General features: G+C 39.9%; 1 protein-coding gene across 6 annotated transcripts in view; it reads left to right on the forward strand.

Moving 5' to 3' along the window:
- The window catches only part of Wdr37 (WD repeat domain 37), a 59658-nt gene that overhangs the window by 12509 nt on the left and 26897 nt on the right, over positions 1-20252 (forward strand). For all 6 annotated transcript variants that reach the window (XM_090318803.1, XM_090318806.1, XM_090318802.1 and 3 more), the window contains 7 exons: positions 191-255; positions 3707-3842; positions 4322-4393; positions 6484-6528; positions 8480-8556; positions 10177-10417; positions 11492-11633. In XM_090318803.1, coding sequence (XP_090174929.1) covers positions 191-255; positions 3707-3842; positions 4322-4393; positions 6484-6528; positions 8480-8556; positions 10177-10417; positions 11492-11633 — 778 coding nt within the window. The remainder of the gene's footprint in view (positions 1-190; positions 256-3706; positions 3843-4321; positions 4394-6483; positions 6529-8479; positions 8557-10176; positions 10418-11491; positions 11634-20252) is intronic.

Here is a 20252-nt window from a genome sequence, read left to right on the forward strand (position 1 = left end):
CAACAAGACACCTAATTTGGATGTGGGTCTCGATGAAAAAGGAGCCAGGGAGTTATGTTTTTGTTTAGCATTGCTATTGCTTCCAAACAAACCCACCTGGGTTTCATTCTGTGTACGACAAAGATGCACTTTGTGATGCTGTGGTTCTGTAGCTGGGTGGTATTTGACTATTGATTCTCTGTCTCTGCAGCCAGCCACAGCACCAGTCAGCTTTCTCAGAAACTAAAGACCACTTACAAGGCTTCTACTAGCAAGGTATGCAGGGCACTGGCTCTCGAACCAGTCATGTGGTGTTTAACATGTGCAGATGTATACTTCAAATTGCATATTTTCCAATTAGATACATGTAATAGAAAAAGAAAAAATGTCTGCTTTCTAGGAAAGTTTAACTTTTAAAAAAGAATATTGTATGTATATTTAGCTTCTGACTTGCCCTAATACGTATTAGTATATTGTCTTTAGAGAAAAAAATATGTGAGAAAAAACACGTCATTACTAATCAGTTTTGATTATTTCTGAATTTGGAGAAAGTTTATAGGTAAGAGTAGGCAATGTGAATTATGTCCTGGTATAATGTGACATTTTGATTAATTATCTTAGCCAATTTTTCCCTGAGTAAGGAGGAAATGAATATCTTGTCTTCAAGGTGGGAAATTTTAATTTTGAAGTATCTTTTGTGGACCCTCTTAAAGTAACAAGGATGTAATAATTTGGGAAATCATTACATGATCAACATTTTGAGGTTATATTGTATGCAACTATACTTCAGAATATTTCAAGTAAAAGATAAATTATAATCTTCAAAATTGTCTTTGACTAAAACAAAAGGAAAGTTATAATTTTCAGTACTTCTACTATGATTGCACTAATAGCTTTCACTAGCATTTGCTTTTTCCAGTTTGTTCTCGTGAAGACACAGTTATTTAGAATGACAGCTAGAGTGAGATTAACTTTAATTAATAGGGCAAATTGTCTGCCTGCTATTTCTCCTTATTTGAAGGTCTTTGGCCTTTGTTATTTAGAAGAAAATGAATATTGCTGACGTTTTGTTTGCTCTAATAACATCTGGAATGCAAGTTGATAATGTATATGTTTTTTTAATCCTATAATATCCACTTCACATGGTTTCGAAAGTTTTAGTAAATTAACATTTTTTTTTTCAAAATGAGATGTAAAATTACATCCTTCCTCATGTAGTTTCTTGTTACATTATCTCAAATTATATTGGCTTTTCTGGTGCATTGTACCTATGCAATGTGTGGTCTTAGGCTTTCAAAACTTCTGACTTTTTCTGAAGTAGAGATAGAAATAAGCCTTTACAATAGGCAGTGAAAAATAAGATTTGGACAAAGTCAAGGCTATGTCATTAGTACTTTGACTTAAAGTTACTAATATATTAACTATTTAAGGGTCCGAGTCATTTTAGGGTTAAAAGATTTAGAAGAAACATGCCAGTTGCTGGTTGCTCACACCTACTACTGAGATTTGAGGATTACAGTTTGACACCAGCCTGGGCAAGACAAGTCTGTGAGACCCTAACCTTAATAACCTACCCCGAACTGTCAGAGACAGAGCTGTGGCTCAGGTGGTAGGATGTTACTCCTGAGCAAAAGGAACCTTGGAAGAGTGCCCAGGCCTTGACTGGCCCACAAAAAAGAGAGCGATAGTACTAATTACCTTTATATCACTTTGCATATCATGTTTAATCATCCTAAAAGTAATAATGAAAATACCAGATATGTGAAGATGAAGAATAATTTGTTAACAGTACAGACTAATTTGTACTTAGCAGCATGGATTCTGGGTATTAAAACTTAACATGCATGCAATAGGCACAGTACTTCAGTCTAGCTTTATTTGCTGCTCCCCTGACCCAGCCATGAAAGGCAAGTGGCATATTTGTTAAGAGAGTGGGAAACAGTGTGTTAAGTAACCTGTCCCCTGTGTTCAGTGGATGACATTCTCAGAAGGGAGTATCTAGCCTGTAAACTGCTTTTAAGAAACTTGTGAAGATGCTTGTATGCATCTTCCATTGTGGAAAAAGCCCTCCATGATATTTTCCAGAAGTACTATAGGTTGTATGCCAGGTGAAATGATTTAGAATGGCAGGTGTTAGATTCACTTAGTTGCTTCATTCTGCTGCTTTTTTTTCCCCCCTGCATGCACATTTCTTCTACTTGTGACTAAGTAAGTATGCATTAGGAACAAAAACCTAGTTACAGATACATGAAGAGTGTAATGGGCATTTCTGAAGCAACACACTGAAGACAGTGCATTTCAGTGTTCATAATTGTCTTCTGCTTCTAAAATAGCACCAGAATTCTCATAGGCCTGCCATTCTTACTCTATGAAAGGGGCAGGTGAGAAACGTAGTTTCTAGTATTGATATTTCTTATCAGAAATGGAGACTTGAAAATGAAACTACAACTTCCTCTGGGACGTTTTACATGGTCTATATATAACTTCATTCTCTCATAAAGTGTACTATCATTTGACATCTGAACGACACTTTCTGTAAGCATGTTTGTCATGTTGTGGAGGAAATAATACTGCTGGATAAATGAGAAATGAAAGAAGTACTGAGTTTCAGATTGAAAAGTCCTTTGCATTTTCTATTAAATTTAAGCAAGGCAAATAGAATATACTACTTGTAACAATGCTCTCTTCATCAAGCTTTTGTATTACTTATTACTCTTTCACTGTATTGGGAGATCATTTGAATGCACCACTTAATTTGTGTAACAGTGAATTGTGCATTATGATGTTTATGTAATTCGCCTATGTTTTTCAGGGCTTTTCCAAATCAGTGTTTCAGACATGTTGTAATATACCACCCGTGTTTATTTTCACTTGAATTTTATGGTTTCATTATTCCTAACGATCTATTTTGTGTTTATTTTCTTCCTCACTCTTCTTATTTTCTTACAAGCAAATGAGTATTGTTTACTGTGTATATCATTATATGGGATAGCAGCTCACTATGTATGTATCTTGCTGTCTGTATTGTTCTCCTGTCTGTTTCTATTAGAATGTGAACTTCCAAAGGCAAGGAGCCTGTGTATCACCTCGTTCTATTACCCTCCTGGCCCTCAGCCCACCCCTTCCTCCATCTAGCACAGTGTGTGACTTTGAGCAAGTGCTCAATAAACAATCTTGAACAAACCTGCTCATCTGTTATAAGTGTGTTCTTTTGAGTCTTCGGTCAAAAACACCACCAGCTGTTTTCTTTCAGATATTATGTGTTCGGTGTAAACATGAAAATGAGAAGAAAAGGAAAATCTCTCAGCAAACACAGTATTTAGTGTTAATGCTTTCAGGTTTCAGGCATTATTTTCCTTTTTATATCTGTCAGTTAGCTACTTTTTTTTTTTTTTTTAAGCATTTGAACATTTTGATAACTTGGATTTGGGGAAGAGTGACCTGAAATGTACCTGAAATGTCTGCCTACATCTTCTTTTGTAAAGAATACATTATTTCCTCAATTCTTGTCAAACTGAACTGGGGGACATCTTGTGAAGCCCCTGGAAGGACTTTGTTTACCTAGCAATATTGCAGTTCTGTTCATGCTCATGGTATAGTGCTTTAGTGCTTTCACTGATTATATATTTAATGGCAGGCATTTTTCAAGGTCTTTTGATATTACACCCTTCTTAGAGTAGTTCACTTTGGTAAATACTTAAAAAAGTGTATCTTCCTTTGATTGTAGATTGTGTCCAGCTTTAAGACCACCACATCCAGGGCCGTCTGCCAGCTTGTGAAGGAGTACATTGGCCACAGGGATGGCATCTGGGATGTCAGTGTTGCGAGGACTCAGCCAGTGGTGCTGGGGACTGCATCAGCTGGTGAGTCAGGCGTGGGTCCAGCAGGCTATTGAGGCATGGCATTGCTAGGATGACGGCTGATGGAAGGGGACATTAAGTGGACAGTAGCTCCTGGAGCAAGTGTGACATGAAGTCATTAGAACTCATGTAATTGCCTTGATGTGAGAGTCCATGCTTCTTCCCAGGGTCATGGCCCTGCAGTAGAAAGGAGTTGTTCTGGAAAGCTGTGAAACTTCAATACAATGATGGAGCTGTGACCATCTGTGACCTCTGTATGAAGTTTTAAGCCCAATAATGTTAGTGTAAGAGTAAACTAAGATGTTGAGTTCTTTTTGCCAAACTGCTAATCTCGGAAACATTTCTTAGATCAGTCAAAATTTAGAGTAGTAGAATTCAAGTCGTAAGGAATACTGGTAGTACAGCTTCTTATTTCTAGGGTATCTTTCATTAGAGAGACTCAAATCAGTGATGGCTAAATTATGACTTCTTCAATCTTATAGATCACACGGCCTTGCTATGGAGCATAGAGACTGGAAAATCCCTTGTTAAATATACAGGCCACGTTGGTTCAGGTGAGCTTTTACCTAAGTGTACACTGTAGTCATAATTATTTACTTGGATTGGTTTTTAATGATAAAGTCAACTATTTTGATAGAAAGTTCCATACTTAATAAAAGATGTTACTGTTTTGGTTAGCTGGGAGCAGAGGTATATATATTCAAGACCAGGATAAATTGTGTTTCTTTAGCTTAACTAAACATTATACAAATTATTAGTCTACATCTTACTGGGTATTGTGTAGGAAGCTTCATAACTGCAATGTACCTATCATATGAAACATAATAGAGATTTACTTGATAACTGGGATTTTTACAAGTAAATGAAACATACACAATCTGATTTTGCTTTTTTATCTACAGTTAATAGTATCTGTGGCAGCTTTTCTCTGCCTTTTCAACTATACCCATATGTGTAACACTATCTTGATCAAATTTTATTTTTCACTTTTCTCCCATGCATCCTGTGAGCTTCCTTCTCCCTAGAATGTCTGTGTCAGAGGCTTCCTACCACTTACTAGCCTTCTCTGCCAGTCTTCATTGCCCCTTTAGTTTTGCTGGATTCATAGTCACCATCACCTTTGGATTCTACGGTACTGGGTGAATCTTTGTCCTGTTGTACCTTCCTGCTCATCTCAGTGGCTTTGTCCAAGACCAGGGCTCTGAGTGAGCTGCAGACCAGACCTCTATCTCATGGCTTTTTTTGGCACCTCTTTTCCTTCAACTGTTCTGTGTCTGCCTTGCCATTTGCTCTTCCTTGTTGATATATAAGCTTGTACCTTCTCATATTAAACATCCTCTCTCCATACTACTTCTTTATTTGTCCGTGTTAATTCTCACAAACTGCCTGTGTTACATTGCTTGGAATTTTCTAACAGTGCTTGGAATGTAAATAAACAAATAAATAAAGTAAATAGGTGCTCAGAAACAAGATTTGTTAAAAGGGTGAATGGTGCATTCTATTTTTATACTTTTCGTTAAACTTTATTTTTTAAATAAAATTTATTTTTAGCATTATATTAAGTTTACTACTTGAAAGTGTGGACAGTTTTTTTTTTTTTTTTTACCAGTTTTTCAAAATAGTTAACTGTATTTTTTTTCATGAGACTCATATCCCATTTTATTTTTTTTCCAATAACATTAAAAAAATTTTTTTTTATTGTAATTAGTAAAAGGGTTACATGATATTTGCCAGATAGAAGGTACATTAATTCACATACATTGATACCCTTTCACATGTTAGTTAACTGTATTTTAATGTTACTAGTAAAAGAGCCTCTTCTAGGATTTTTCATTTAGTTCCTTAGAGAAATTAATTCTAATAATATACCCAACATTTCATTGAAAGAGACCAATTATTGAGGTTCAGTAGAACATCTACTGTGTATTCTTTATGAGGTGTGGAAGTGAGAACAGGCCTCCCCAGAGTCACTTGAATTCAGCTCTAGGTGGGTACATGGGTTCAGGAGCTGCTGTAGGATGTGACAGCTCCTTGACCTGGTGTTTAGCCTCAGTGTGCTTGTTTCTGGACTCATACTGTGGTCCTTTGATGATCTGTTGAGGTAGGTCATCTGCATTCACGGAGGAGAGAGGGAGGAAAGGAAGGCTTCTCTAGTAAGAAAGTGAGTGCTTCCTCACTTTCCTGATCTGGAAGAGGCAAATGAGGGAGAGAGGGGAGATACCACAACTGGTTCAAGCCAATGTGATTCATTTTTTGAGGCTGAGGAATTCGTTTTCCCCCCAGCAAGTTGGGGTTCTACAAGATGGGAAGGAGAGCAGATGGGGCGTACAGCTAGCTGGGTAGGCAACAGGTAGTGTTCTTTTTTCCATCTTGTTTAATTTTAGCTCTAAAAGACTTCAGTCTAAGCAGAGTAGATTATTAATATTTCTTTTCTCTGTGTCTTTTAATTTAGCAGTTTGGACTTCATGCCTTTTTTTAATTAAAAGCTTGATTATAGCTTACATATTTATTAATAGTTCATGGGAGTGGGAGGACCTAGTATTGAATTATTATACTTTCTTTAATGCATGCAGTAGCAATAAGTATTAATAATATAACCTTGTTATTTCTAAATCCATTTTTTTGTGATGTTTTTGTTTTTCAGTCAATTCTATAAAATTTCATCCCTCCGAGCAGTTGGCTCTCACTGGTATGTTGATTCTTTTTCTTCACTGAACAAAAATGTTTGTTAATCTTAAACTCTTTTAAAAATTATAGCATCAGATTTATGCATAGCTGTTTTGAAATTTAGATAATATTTGTTTTACATTTTTGAGTTAAATGAGAATCGAATAAAGAAATATATCAAGCTGCACTTCTTAAACACAATAGTGGACAACCAGTTAGTATACTTTGAATTTATTGTGAGATTAAAATCAATTCATATTCTTAATGAAGTCTTTTTAAAATGTTTTGCTATTGCAAAATGATTCCCAGTAGATTGCAACACTGTAATTCTTGGAAGCCCCATGGTTGTTGCTATTTCCTAATCTTGTCTACATCTGAAATAAAGAATTGAGAAAAACAATAATATAGTCCCACTTTTGTCTTTCTAGGTAACTTACGTAGGCTGTGGTTGCTAGGGTTTGTCGTATTGCGCGGCTTCAACACATCCTAGGCTTTTGGAGCATAGTTTTACTGTCCTGATGAGTTGTCCCACAAAACAGTCAGAGTACCTTTGAGCCATGTGGTATTTTGAGGACACTGGTGATAATCTTGAAGGGTCCATGTTCAGTTTTGGTAGACCCGGGGTCATCAGAATTTCTGTAAAGGATCAGTTAGTAAGCATATGGTTTCTCTCACAGTGACACAGTCCCCTAACATAAAAGTAGCAGAGACAAAGCATAGATGAAGGGAGTGGCTGGTTATTCAAAGACATGGAGCCTGACCTGGATTTGATTTATGGAACAGAATTTGCTGACTTTATGATAAAAATATACAAGTTGTGATGATTAGGTGCTTCATGCAGGTGAAGTTGAACTGAAGCACAAATATATTGAATGTGTGACATGTTGTAGTTACTCAGTTTGGTCTGAGGAATATGGAGGGAAAGTTATTCTGACAACTATTTTCACAGGTTTTAGACCACCATAGTTAATTTATATATTTATGCATGTTTGAGGAGGAGAATAGGTCAGGAATTTAAGTCTTATTACATTGGTGGCTTTTTGTGTGATTGGGTAAAACGAAGGAGATAAGGAGACCACTGACAGATATGTCTAGATGTAAACAGAAAGGCTAGGTGAAACTAAGAGAACTTTAAAGAGTAGAACTGATGGGAACTTTGAAATAGATAAAGTAATAGAGACAAAAAGGAGTTAGCATGAAATTGCTATGTTTGTTGATTTTTGGCAAGTCAGGGTAATTGTTCTTTACTATGAGAAATAACACTATTGTCAACACATAGCAGCAGTGGAGAAGAAATGCAAGCCAGACTGCTTTGGTGAGGGGTGGGTGAGACATGACCAGCGTGACTTATCTGAGAGCCTGATCTGTGCTCTGCAGTGCTGTACTTTTTTATTTGGCCACTCCTGAGGCTTGAGCTCAGGGCCTGGGCACTGTCCTTGGGCTTTCTCAAGGCCAGCTCTCTACCTCTTGAGCCATAGCACCACTTGTGGCTTTTTCTGTGTATGTGGTAGTAAGGTATGGAATCCAGGGCTTCATGCATGCTAGGCAAAGCACTCTACCCCTAGGCCACACTCCTGGCTGAGGGCTGTACTTTTTAACTGCCTAAATTTTAGAGCATTTCCTTATCCACTTTGGGTCATGAACAGAAAGCAACAGGGAAGTGGCACAGTCAATACTTCTAACAGGAGCCTGGCCATCAAGTCTGTCAGTGTTGAGTGGATGAAAATGATGATTATTAGAGTATCATAGAATTTTCATTTGGTAGATGAAAAATAAGATCTACTGTTTTAGATCTTAAAACTCCACATGAAAAGGAGAAATAGCCCTAAGATAGCTTATTAAGTAAAGTACGTTCATTTTATGAACTGATCACTAAACTACAAAGATCTGACTAGTGTTGCTTGTCAGAGCAAAGAGCAGATATTATGCATGGTGTGTATACTAGGTAATTTTCCCCCAATTTCTTTCTTCAGCCTCTGGAGATCAGACCGCTCATATTTGGAGATATGTGGTACAGCTGCCGACACCTCAGCCTGTTACGGACACTAGTGTAAGCCCATTTACTTACTGCAAAAGCTCAGCAACAGCTTGCCAGTGTAGTATTCTGGGGTGATTGCCAGTCATAGAACTGAGTACATAGCGTCTGCTGTAGATGCGATGTTTGTATTCCCCATTAATATATTGTAGCTCCAATTCCTATTATGACCGTGTTTAGAGATGATATGTTCAAAGAAGAGCTGAGGTTAAATGAGACCATGAGCAATCCCCCTCTAAGGGGGATTTCCCTTGCTCTGTCATGGTGTGCCCCTCTCAGAGTGAAGGACAAGCCATGTGCAAAACAGGATGAGGGTCCTCAAGTAGGAATCAAACTGCAGGAACATTCAGAATTGTGGGAAACTTAATTTCTGTAGTTAAGTCCCAGTGTGTAGTAACTGGACCTGACTCTGATAAGTTCCATACCAGAAGTGGACTGCTGACATCATAACTATCTAAAAGATGTACAAGCGGCAGTGGAACTAGTTACTGGTAAGGCTTTGCAGCATTTTGAGAATATGCTATAAAAATTCTAGATTGTTGTGGAGGGATTGTTGCCAGATGTTAAGCTGTTAAAAGTGATTGTGGTGAAAACTCAGAAAGAAAAGAGATAGAAGACTCTGCTGCTTAGAGCTGCTGTATATGCCATCCTTCCAGTTAGGTCCTAAAAGGAAGTGAGAAACAGGCTGTTGGAAACTGGAGGAAAGGTAATTCTTGTTAGCTGCATTCTAGTGTTTGTGAAAGGTAGAATTCCAGTTTCTAAGTGAAGTGAATTTCTAAGGAAAATGATAAAAGGTATGGCTTGGGGTCTTCTGACATTTAAACTATGAGAGGGTGAGACATAAATTGAAGGGATTATTAAATAAGAAAAGAACTGAGAAAGAACTTGATGATTAGGTAAGTTCTCAAGCCTGTTCATATTGTAAAAAACGAGAAAGTGTGTTCTGAAGGGAACACTAAAGGTGTGGCTAAGCATCCATTTTCGTGGGGGATTAGTATAGGTGTTGGATATAGCACCAGATACCTCAAAGAAGGTAGCAGTGAGAATGAGATGACACTAGCAGAGAAGTTGCCATCACGAAGGGAGGAGACAGGGTGAAATGAAAGAAGCACTCATCAGTGCTGGCCTTTTAAGAAAGGTCATAGGGCTTGAACTCAGGGCCTGCGTGCTGGCCCTTAGCTCTTCAGCTCAAGGCTAGTGCTTTACTACATTGAGCCACAGTTCCACTTTTAGTTTTCTGGTTGTAATTGGAGGCTAAGATCTAGAGATTGAGGTTTGAAGCCAGCCTGGGCAGGAAAGTCCACGAATAAAACCCTTAGCACCAATGAACAACCAGAAAAGCCAAAAGTGGAGCTGTGGCTCAAGTGGTAGAAAGCTGGTCTTGAGCAAAAGAGCTCAGGAATAGCACCCAGGCCCTGAGTTCAAGTCCTAGTACTGGCACTAAAATATCAGCTCTTCTAACTCTCCTTTGGCAAAGAGTAGGAGACAGCTAAGTGGTACATGTACTTGTTATGTACTAGATACTCTGCTTATATTGGTTCTAATGATGACCAAATCCTAGAATGGTCTTATGATGTAACCTGTCAGAAAAACTGGAGGTTCCAAGAAGTCTTTCTTTTCTGATGTTATCCTTAGCAACAGATATCTGGTGAAGATGAAATAGAGTGTTCCGATAAAGATGAGGCTGATATCGATGGAGATGTGTCTAGTGACTGCCCCACTATCCGGGTTCCGCTGACATCTCTCAAAAGCCACCAAGGTGTGGTCACTGCTGCTGATTGGCTGGTTGGAGGGAAGCAGACAGTGACAGCCTCGTGGGACAGAACAGCAAACCTGTATGACGTTGAGACATCTGAACTTGTTCATTCTCTTACAGGTAATTGAACTTCCCAGCCAGGCACTTGTAAGGTCAGGTCTTTCCTGAAAACTGCTTCCTGTCCAGAATTGTTTTGAGCTCTCTCGGGTCTTTGAAATTCTTTATAGTTCACGAAACATTGGTAACTAAGATTACCCTTCATAGACTGATCGTAGCATGCAAGGCTTAGTATCTAGGGTATTTGAAATGTGATTGTTTTTATTGATTTTCTATTTATTTCTCTGTGATAAATTTAGTTGCTTAAAACAAGTGGAGTTTACCATCCCACGGTTTTCTGGTCAGGATTTTTGACTCCGCTCAGAGTCTTTCAGGCTGAAGTGAAGGTGTTTTTCAGATGGGACCTGCATCAGTGGGGTTTTGGGTCCTCTTATAAGCTTGCTGGTCATTGAAAGAATCCACTTGGTTTTTGCCATGTGACTGAGGCCTTCATTTCACTGCTAGCTGTTAGCCAAGGTCTGTACTGAGCTCCTGGAGGTTGCCTGAGATCCCTGAGGTCCCTCATAAAGGCCTTCACATGGCTCTTGGCTGTCTGGTAGGCCATTAGAAGTGAGCCTCTGCCCCCTGAAGTCTTCAGCTCTGGATTCTTAGGCCTTTGAATGAGTTTTCCCTCCTGGTTGAGGTCAAGGCATTCTTTTGGTCAGTACAAAGTCAGTTGAGTCTAAGTCCATAATCACACCCATGCTCTATAGAGAAAAAAAAAAAAAATTGGGAGAGATATGTTATTACATTTACAGATTTTGTCCAGAAGAGGAAAGTATATAATACAGGGAGTGTCTTTTACTGAAGGCCTACAGTGTTATGTGTACCATCAGATACTATTCTAGAAGTGAGAATCAAGACGTAAAGTGTTACAGTGAACCAGGTAAAGTGAGTGATCTGACTCGGATAGGATCCGGAAGTGGGCTCTGCTACATCTGCTTCTTGTTTTTTTAATTGGATGACTGAAGGGACTTGTTCCCGCAGGACTGTCAGGAAGGGAGGTATCAGCAGGGAGCCCTTGAGTAGTTTAGATCTGTTCACTGATTGTGTGTCTGCAGGTGGATGATCTTGCATTTCTGTTGTATTTGGTTGTAGGGCATGACCAGGAGTTAACGCACTGTTGCACACACCCTACCCAGCGGCTTGTGGTGACCTCTTCCCGTGACACGACTTTCCGTCTCTGGGATTTCAGGGACCCTTCCATCCATTCCGTGAATGTTTTCCAAGGACACACGGAGTGAGTTGCTGTTGTTCAAAGATCTTAACTATTCATAAAGAAGTTTTGTGAGTTGTCATTAAAATGTAATTCTAGGGTCTGGGAATGTGTCTTAGTGGTATGCACGAAGTCCTGGGTTTAATTTCTCAATACCACATACATAGAAAAAGCTGAAGGTAGTGCTATGGTTCAAGTGGTACAAAAGAAGCTCAGGGACAGTGCTCAGGCCCTGAGTTAAGCCCCAGAACTAGGGGGGAAAAGGAAGAGGAATTCCTTTTTGTTGTTGCTTTTTTTTTTTTTTTTTTTTTGCCAGTCCTGGGGCTTGAACTCAGCATCTGGGCACTGTCCTTGGGCTTTCTCAAGGCTAGTGCCTTACCACGTGAGCCACAACACCACTTCTAGCTTTTTATGTGTATGTGGTACTGAGGAATGGAACCCGGGTCTTTGTGCATGCTAGGCAAGCATTCTACCACTAGGCCATATTCCTGGTCCCTGGTTTCTTCCTCATTCTGTGCAGAGGAATGTAAAGATGTCTGGTCTGCTGTGTCCTCTGGCTGCCTTCTGCAAGTAGCCTTAGGACTTGGTCAGCAGATGGAGCTATAGCCTTCTTTATCTATCTCTTTGTAAGCAGGAAGCCTTTGAAAATGTCTCGGGTTTAGAAAAACAGGAAATGAGATGTTCTACAAGGTTTTATCTGAGGAATTCCTTAGTAACTGTTGCTTATTTGTCTTTGTCATGAATTCTGAAGGCTTGAGTCCATATGAACAACACATAGGTGATAGTATCATGCCAGGTCATGCTTTGATTAAAAGCAAACATGATTTAATTCTTGCTTGAGAGTGGAAGGACGGTCAGTGCCATTCTGCTTGTGAGAGCCAGCCCTGGATGTTCTGCCTTTCCACTGTGGGCTTGACACAATGGCTTTTCTTCAGCACTTCACCTCGTCTTTGTATCATCCACGGGCCCTGTATGTTGTCTTGTTACAACCCTGAGCTTGAGTTGGTAGCCATTCAGCCTTAATGCTATTATCTAACATGGAGTCTTCCACCTCAAAAAAAAAAAAGGGGGCCGGGAGATTGGCCTAGTGGTTAAAGTGCTTGCCTAGCATGCATGAAGACCCGGGTTGGATTCCTTGGTACCACATATAGAAAAAAGCCGGAAGTGGTGCTGAGGCTCAAGTAGTAGAGCTCTAGCCTTGAGAAAGTCCAAGGACAGTGCTCAGGCCCTGAGCTCAAGCCCAGGACTGGTAAAAAAAAAAAAAAAGAAGTGAATATGGTCTCTTAGAAGTTCATTATTAGGCCCACGGTATTGTCCATCTAGCAATATAGTTACTTGGTTTTCCAGAGTAGTTATCATGAGACCTTTAACTTAATTCCTGAATATGCAAAGCAAAACTCAAGATTGACAGTCCTTAAGAACAAACAGTATTGCTGTTCTTACAGGTGTAGCCTTGAAAAATAAACTCCCCCCTTCCCGCCCCACCACCCCTCAGAGCCTCATGCTCTTGCTTAGCAAGAGCTTTTACTCAAAACTGATGCTCTACCATTTGAGCCACCCCCCCGCACTTTGTCCTATTGCTGGTTAATTGGAGATAAAAGTCTCTCACATTTGTCTGGGCTGACTTTGAATCAGGGTTCTTAGATTTCAGCTTCCTGAGGAGCTAGGATTACAGGTATGTGCCAGTGGCACATGATGAAGAGGCAGCATTTCTTAAACATACAAATGCCTTTCTCGCTATAGTAACATGATAAGGAGCTGTCTTTGAAATTTTTAATTTTAGGGCATATTTTCATTCGTGGGAACTTAGTATAAATTCTTTAGTAAAGTCGTTTTATAGGCATAGAACACAATGTCTTCTATCATGTGAGTAATCGACTCAACAGTATAGTTAATCAAATTTATGCATATTGGATTTTTTGAAGGCAAGATGTAGCTATATAGGCTTCAAGATTATTAGTTTAGATTTGTAATCTAATTTCTATAGGAGCCAGAAGAGATGTTTTTTCCCTCTTTTCAACTTGCATTTTTATGTGGCTTCCATGCCTTTTTCTGAAAAACTTTAGAGTTTAAGATAAAATGCTTCACTGTGAGATATAAATACAATGGCTAAATGGATCCCCTTGAAACCTGTACTTTGATTATCTTTGCCAGTTGGAGATGGATCGCCTTGATGTGGGCTCTGTTTAAGGCTTTTATCATACATTTTTAGAAAGGACTAATAAGCCTTTCTCTTTCTGATGTGTTTCATTTATTTTCCCTCTGTATTATGACATCTCTTCATTATAATAGGAATTCTGGCATAATAGTATTGATTTGATGTAACTGTGTGGCTGTTATTTGACTGGCTGCTAGTAGCTTAGTGTGTACCAGTTTGTATGAAAAGTAACTCTAGGTACTTTTATAATATTGTTTTACTAGTAGTAGAAAGGTGAAATTATGCTTACTGTTCTTGGAACTGTTAGACATGTTTAATTTGGAAACTGTCAGCTGTTGGCCCTTTATTTCTCATGTGTTTCGATGGTAATCACCAGGAGCAGGAACTGAAGTCCAGTGCTTTTACCTGGTTTGAGATAACTCCATCCCAGGCTTCTCACCTGGCAGCATGGTTCTTTAAGCAACCCAGGCTCATGTCTTCCTCCCGGTCTGAGTATTCTGCACTCTGGTGGAGCTGGACTCCGTGCAGAGCTTTCTGCAGGGCGAGTACATGGCTCTCACCTTAAGGAAATTGAGCCCAGATTCTCTCCATCCCTGTCCCTGGAGAGGTTCATCAGCAGAGGGCCTGGCTCTGGGCATCATGACCTTCTCTCGGAGCCTGGGGCATCCTCTTCCTCTGCTGGTGCCATTTCCTTTTTAATTGCTACTTTTTGTTTGGTTTCAGTTGCTATAAAGAGGGATTGACGGTTGAGATGTCATGGTTATTCAGCTTCCGCCATGGGTGGCCGGTGACTTCAGTTTATACCCACCTGGCAGTACTTATCTACAAGTGCCAATAAACTTTGTGGCATTGAAAAGAATCTGAAATTATCTGAATAGATCAAATATTTGAGGATGGAAAAGTTTTGTTTCTTTCCTTTTTACCATTTTTATTTATTCTGAGAATGAGCTGACACTTCTAAAGAAAGCAAAGCACATCTAATAAAACAAAAATGACAGTTTAACATTCTAATTGTTTCAAATTAGGACTTTAAAAAAAATGCCTTTATTGCCAAATAAAGTGGGGAGTTATTTGGCACCAGTTCTAAATTCTTGAATTTTTTTGTGCTGACATCATTTTAGTTTTTTTTTTTTTAGGAGGAAAGTGTTTTAGAAATGACTTTAAAAAAAAATCCAGATGATGGTCGATTTTAATTATAACACAGCACATGGGAAGTAGTGGGGTACAGGCTGTGTGTGGGGTGCGTGAGCTGGTGTGTCACGCTCTCCAGGAGTGCTGCCTTGGGGTGGAGAGTTTGGAAGACTGCACCTGGTTTCAAAATCTGCTTGGTGATTGCTCTTAAGCACTGTTCTGTGAGGAGTCAGAAGAGAAGCATATCTTCTGATCGATGCCTTCTACAGACAGCAGTTCAGCCCTAGAATGCGTCCTAAGTAGGAATGGCTGTTTGAGAAATTAAATGACCTGTAGGTTACTGCAAAATCACATCGTAGGTCTTGGATCCAAACTCCATCTCAGTTTTACATGCTCTCATATACTGCAAGATAGGATGTTCTATGTTCTTTTTAGTTAAGTGGGTCAAAAATAATTTTATTTTGAGGATATTTGTAGAGTTATATAATCTCTAGCAATAGTTTGTTGATATCTAGAGTGATTACATCTTAAGAATTAATAGGCTAACAGTATGCATTCCCAAAAATATTTCCCTATTTTCTTTTTTTTTTTTGGTGGGTCATGGAGCTTGACCCCGTCGGTCTGGGTGCTGACCTACTGCCCTACCCTTGGGCCTGGGTATTGTCCCTGAGCTCTTCAGCTCAAGGATTCCACCCTATTTTCAATTTTTCTCAACTTTGACTAAACATGCTGTCCAGATTGATTGGGAGCTACGGTTGGCACAAATGAAATGTGTCTCTTTTGTACTGGCTAGTGACTGGTGGCCATAGAAATGACCGAGAAGGTGTTAGTATGTGAGTGTTTTGTGAGTTGCTGTGTAGCGTGCGGAGCAGTCTCTCCAGTGAGGGAGCTGCTGGGCAGGCTTCCTGGGCCGCCCAGCCTGGTTCAGCAGCTGCAGGGCTCCTCATTCCTTTCTTCTGGGCTCATTGTTCTATGGTGTGATGGATAGATAGTAATTAACTGTGTTAGTTCCATTTTGATACATTTTAAAGTTCTGATTCAAGATATAGTTTTTAAAAACAAGATTTCTGCCTCTGTGTGTGTGTAAAGAAAGAAAAATATGAATGCTTTTAGGAGTCTTGTATATATTATTGTATTGCTCCCCTACATGGTATGGCCCTCAGAGTTTTGTGTGTCTGCTTCATATTTTGTGTTTGCTTTTGTTCTGACTTCTCTGGAAGTCGGTAGTTGCTTTTTGTTACTGTTAGTGTCTACTTTTGGTTCTCTAACCCCCCAACATACGCCCAAGTCTCATTTTCTCTCATTTATTGCTTCTAATATCATTAAGGTGATACAACAATAAAAGCTAACCCTGAGTGAAAGCATAGGATAGGACACCTTTTTTTTTTTTTTTTTTAAATCAGTTCTGTGGCTTGAACTCAGAGCTTGGGCACTGTCTCTTGAGCTTCTTTTGTTTAATATTAGCACTTGGTCACTTAAGCCACAGTTCTGACAGTTCCTATTTGTGTAGTATTGAGGAATTTTAACTCAGGGGTTCATTTTGTGCTAGGCAAGCATTCTACCACTAAGCCACATTCCCAGCCCTGGGACACGTTCTTACTAAAGAAAAATTGTAAGTACAGAGTAGTTAAGAGTTTCCTTCTCTGGGAAGGGTCATGTTTCAAAATAATCCAAGAACATATATTGGTTAATCATGCATATATAGGCCGTGCACATTTAGATAGCCATAAAAATGCTATTCTCAGCTGGTTGAGACCGTAAACAAGAAACAGAACAAGCCAAGAGAATGCAGACTAAGTGAGTACAGAATTCTGTACAGAGTACAGAATTGGATAAGCTTAATTTTGTAAAATTAGCTCAGTTTGATTAACAACAAAAGGTATTTTCAAAATTTTTGAGAAGGAAAGCATGGATTTTGTAGTACACACCTAAAAATCCCAGCATTCAGGAAGCAAATGTAGGAGGGTCTCAGGTTCAAGGCCAGCCTGGGAGATTTTCCCTGTATTACAGAAATAGAGAAAGAGCAGAGGGGATGCAGGGAGAGAGGGGTGCATATGCTGTGGGATGCAAGTCTTCGCTGCTTTCTTTGACAGTGTTTTTGTTTCCTGGAAGTAGGGCATGGAAGCATCCCTGGGTGAAAGAAGCAGGTTTCAGGTAGACATCTGAGGCCTTGGCCAGCATGAGTCATGTGCAGATGTGGGTGTGGGACAGGCATCGTGTGTATGAAGCTGAGTTGTTAAGTTAGGTGTGGCTTTCCCAAGCAACCACAAACAAAGCAGACCAGGCCAGAGGGCACTGGGGATGGTGTGTGTGTGTGTGTGTGTGTGTGGTGGGGGTGATTGTGATGAGGATAAATCATATGGTGGCTGTGTAATCTACTGGAATGTTAGGGGCTCTGGAACCTGTGGGTAGCTGTGAACGCCGTTACCTTCCCGTTAGACTGGGGAGAACCTTGCAGTTCTTTATGTAGTGCAGAGAATGTCAGAAGGCAGTCTCAGTCTTTGGGGGTTGATTATCCTCGGTGATCCATTAATTGTGATATCAGAACCTTAGCTTACATGGAGGGAATAACTTGATGAACCTCATAAAAAACCACTTTCCCATTATAGTCTTACAGGGTTTTACAATGGACACACACATACACACACAACCCACAGACAACCCACCCACCCTTTTCACCTGGCCCTTTGCTCTCTGTAGTTTTCTTTAAAATTACTGATGCAATTATAAATACTCTCATAGTTGAATATTCAACTATCATGTTGTTAAATGAGAGTGAAGGAGAATGACTTGATATCATTAAAAAGTCTTGATCCTTGGTAATGCAGTAAATTGTTATATATCTTAGTAATTTTAACCTTTCTGACAACTTACAATCAAGTTGTACTGAACGGCTGTCATCTTGGAGTAGTGTATGAAACAGCTCTGATTGTTGCAGTTGAGAAATAATCTCAAAAACTAAATGTGCTGCCTGGATGTGCCTGAGATTCTTTCATGAGACCCAGATGCTAAGATTCAAGTGTGCTTGCTCCAGAGTTTGCTTTTGGCTTCAGTATGGAGACCCTGGGATACCATGGTGTATTTTATTAAAAGGAGGATGTATCACCTTGAGATGGAGACCTTGCAGACAGTAGTCACACTCTGTGTTGCCTGAACTCTTATGTACAGAGGGACCTAGGCACAGGGCATGCTTTAGCAGATACTTTTAAAACAGCCAATTCTGTAATGTAGATTGGAAGTCAGTTTCTCCCTATGGGGAGGTTAAAAAATAGTGCAACCAAGTGAGAATCCCGAGGCGCTGCTGCATGGCTTTTTTTCTGAAAAAAAAAAATAGTGGAATTTCCTGAATTTTTCAGAAAAAAGAATAAAATATGATTCAAAATTTACTTTTCCTTTGGGGGTGTTTGTCATCAAAGAATTTTCAGAAATGTTTCATTTGGACAAGACTTTGTACCTGAATTCTTAGCGTGTGAGTTCTTTAGATTCTGAATAGGATAGGAAAGGCAGAAGGAGCATCTTCTTGTCAGGACCTGGGCACATTCCCAGATCCCGGTTACCAAACCAAAAGCGTTGGGATGTAACGACGCTGTTGAAAGTGTGTGGAAAACGATGGTCAGCAGTGACTGTGGCATTCTGGTGACCCTGGGCACACCCTGTTGTGTCTGGCATTACTCAGGCTCTGTGCAGGCACATCTCTGGGTTCTGGGTGGGTTGGCTCATTGGAGTACGCTGCGGGCACTAAGTCCCATCACTGGAAGAAGTGTGTTATCCAGCGCTATGCTGCTGCACTGCATGAATGGTACTTGAGCGGTTGCAGGCTAGACTCATGAAGGCCCAGTGATACCTTCCTAGTCTTTTAAAAGATGGATTCTGGGGCCGGGAGTTTGGCCTAGTGGTAGAGTGCTTGCCTAGCATGCACGAAGACCTGGGTTCGATTCCTTGGTACCACATACATAGCAAAAAGCCAGAAGTGGTGCTGTGGCTGAAGTGGTAGAGCTCTAGCCTTGAGAAAATCCAGGGACAGTGCTCAGGCCCTGAGCCCAAGCCCAGGACTGGCCAGAAAAAAAAAAAGAGATGGATTCTGTGAGCCTTGACATGTAAGCCTTTGTTCAAGGAAAGGGATTCCTTGGTGCTGCTATGGGGGGTGGGGTGGGGTGGGGGGGGTGTTTGCTGTCTGTAAGCACACACTCTTTAGATATGAAAGCATGCTTTTGTAGGAAACTGCATTTTAAAAACAAATGGAAACTCTCATTTTGGATGTGGCTTCAGAAAAGCATACTGCATTAGCATTTCATGGTCCAGCATTTTCCACATCATATATTTTTTTTCTTAGCCGTGAAATTTCGGCAGATTGTTATGCAAAACAGTTTTGTGTCTCTGTGTGACTGGGAAGACAGCTGTTAGTCCTAATGAGCAGTGCTAGCATTACAGTATTTCCGTTGATTGAGACCCACGGAGGGAGCAGAATGTTCCAGATCGGGCAGTGGTGTGTGGTGAGAAGGTACCATGCTGTCAGCTGGAAGTACATGCTCCGCTGCTCTCCACGACAAGATAAATGAGTTTTACTGGGGTTTGGCAGAGTCGGAAGCTTTTCCAGTGAGTGGTTGTAGCTCCCCAGCCTCTCTGTGGGACCTGTGGCCAAGGGTGCCTTTAAATCTACTGCCGCTTGCCAGCTTTTTTCTTTCGATGTCTTACAATACCTGTCAAGATAGTGATTTATTAAAAACCTAATGTCTTTTAGCATTTCATTAACACGGGGTTAGATGATCTTTTGTTGAGGCTTTCTCCCCCATTAATTTAGCAGAATGTTAGCTGAAATTTAACTTGGTCAAAGAGAAGTCATTGGGGCACCTTTACTTTCTGCCTTTTGAATCTCAGTAGATGAAGCTCTTATTATCTTTGCATTATAGCATTACAATACCTATTGCTAATTGATAATCACATTCTTACATTTTTTATTTTACCTCTTTCTTTCCTTCCTTTTTTTTTTTTTTAACACCAGTCCTGTGGCTTGAACTCAGGATCTGTTCTTGAGCCTTTGTGCTTAAGACTAGTGCCCTGCCATTCGAGCCACAGGTCCACTTTGAGCTTTTTTGTGCTTTTTTGGAGATAAGTCTCGTGGACTTTCCTGCCCTGGCTGACTTTGAACCACTGAACCTTGAGGTAATTCGATGTAGTCTTTTCTTTTTCATATGCCATAGTGTTATTTCAGTCCTGCTGCTTCCCTTTGAGAGAAGGAGTTACATCACAAGTGAACAGTAGCCATATGCTCACGGAAAACTCTCAGCTGGTGGACAAGTTTTCTTTGGAGATTATGATTGAGTTTCTTCAAAGATAGAGTTAGAGCAATGACA

This window comes from Megascapheus bottae, chromosome 26 (genome assembly GCF_031878675.1).
Source record: "Megascapheus bottae isolate mThoBot1 chromosome 26, mThoBot2.hap1, whole genome shotgun sequence".
Lineage (NCBI taxonomy): Eukaryota > Metazoa > Chordata > Mammalia > Rodentia > Geomyidae > Megascapheus > Megascapheus bottae.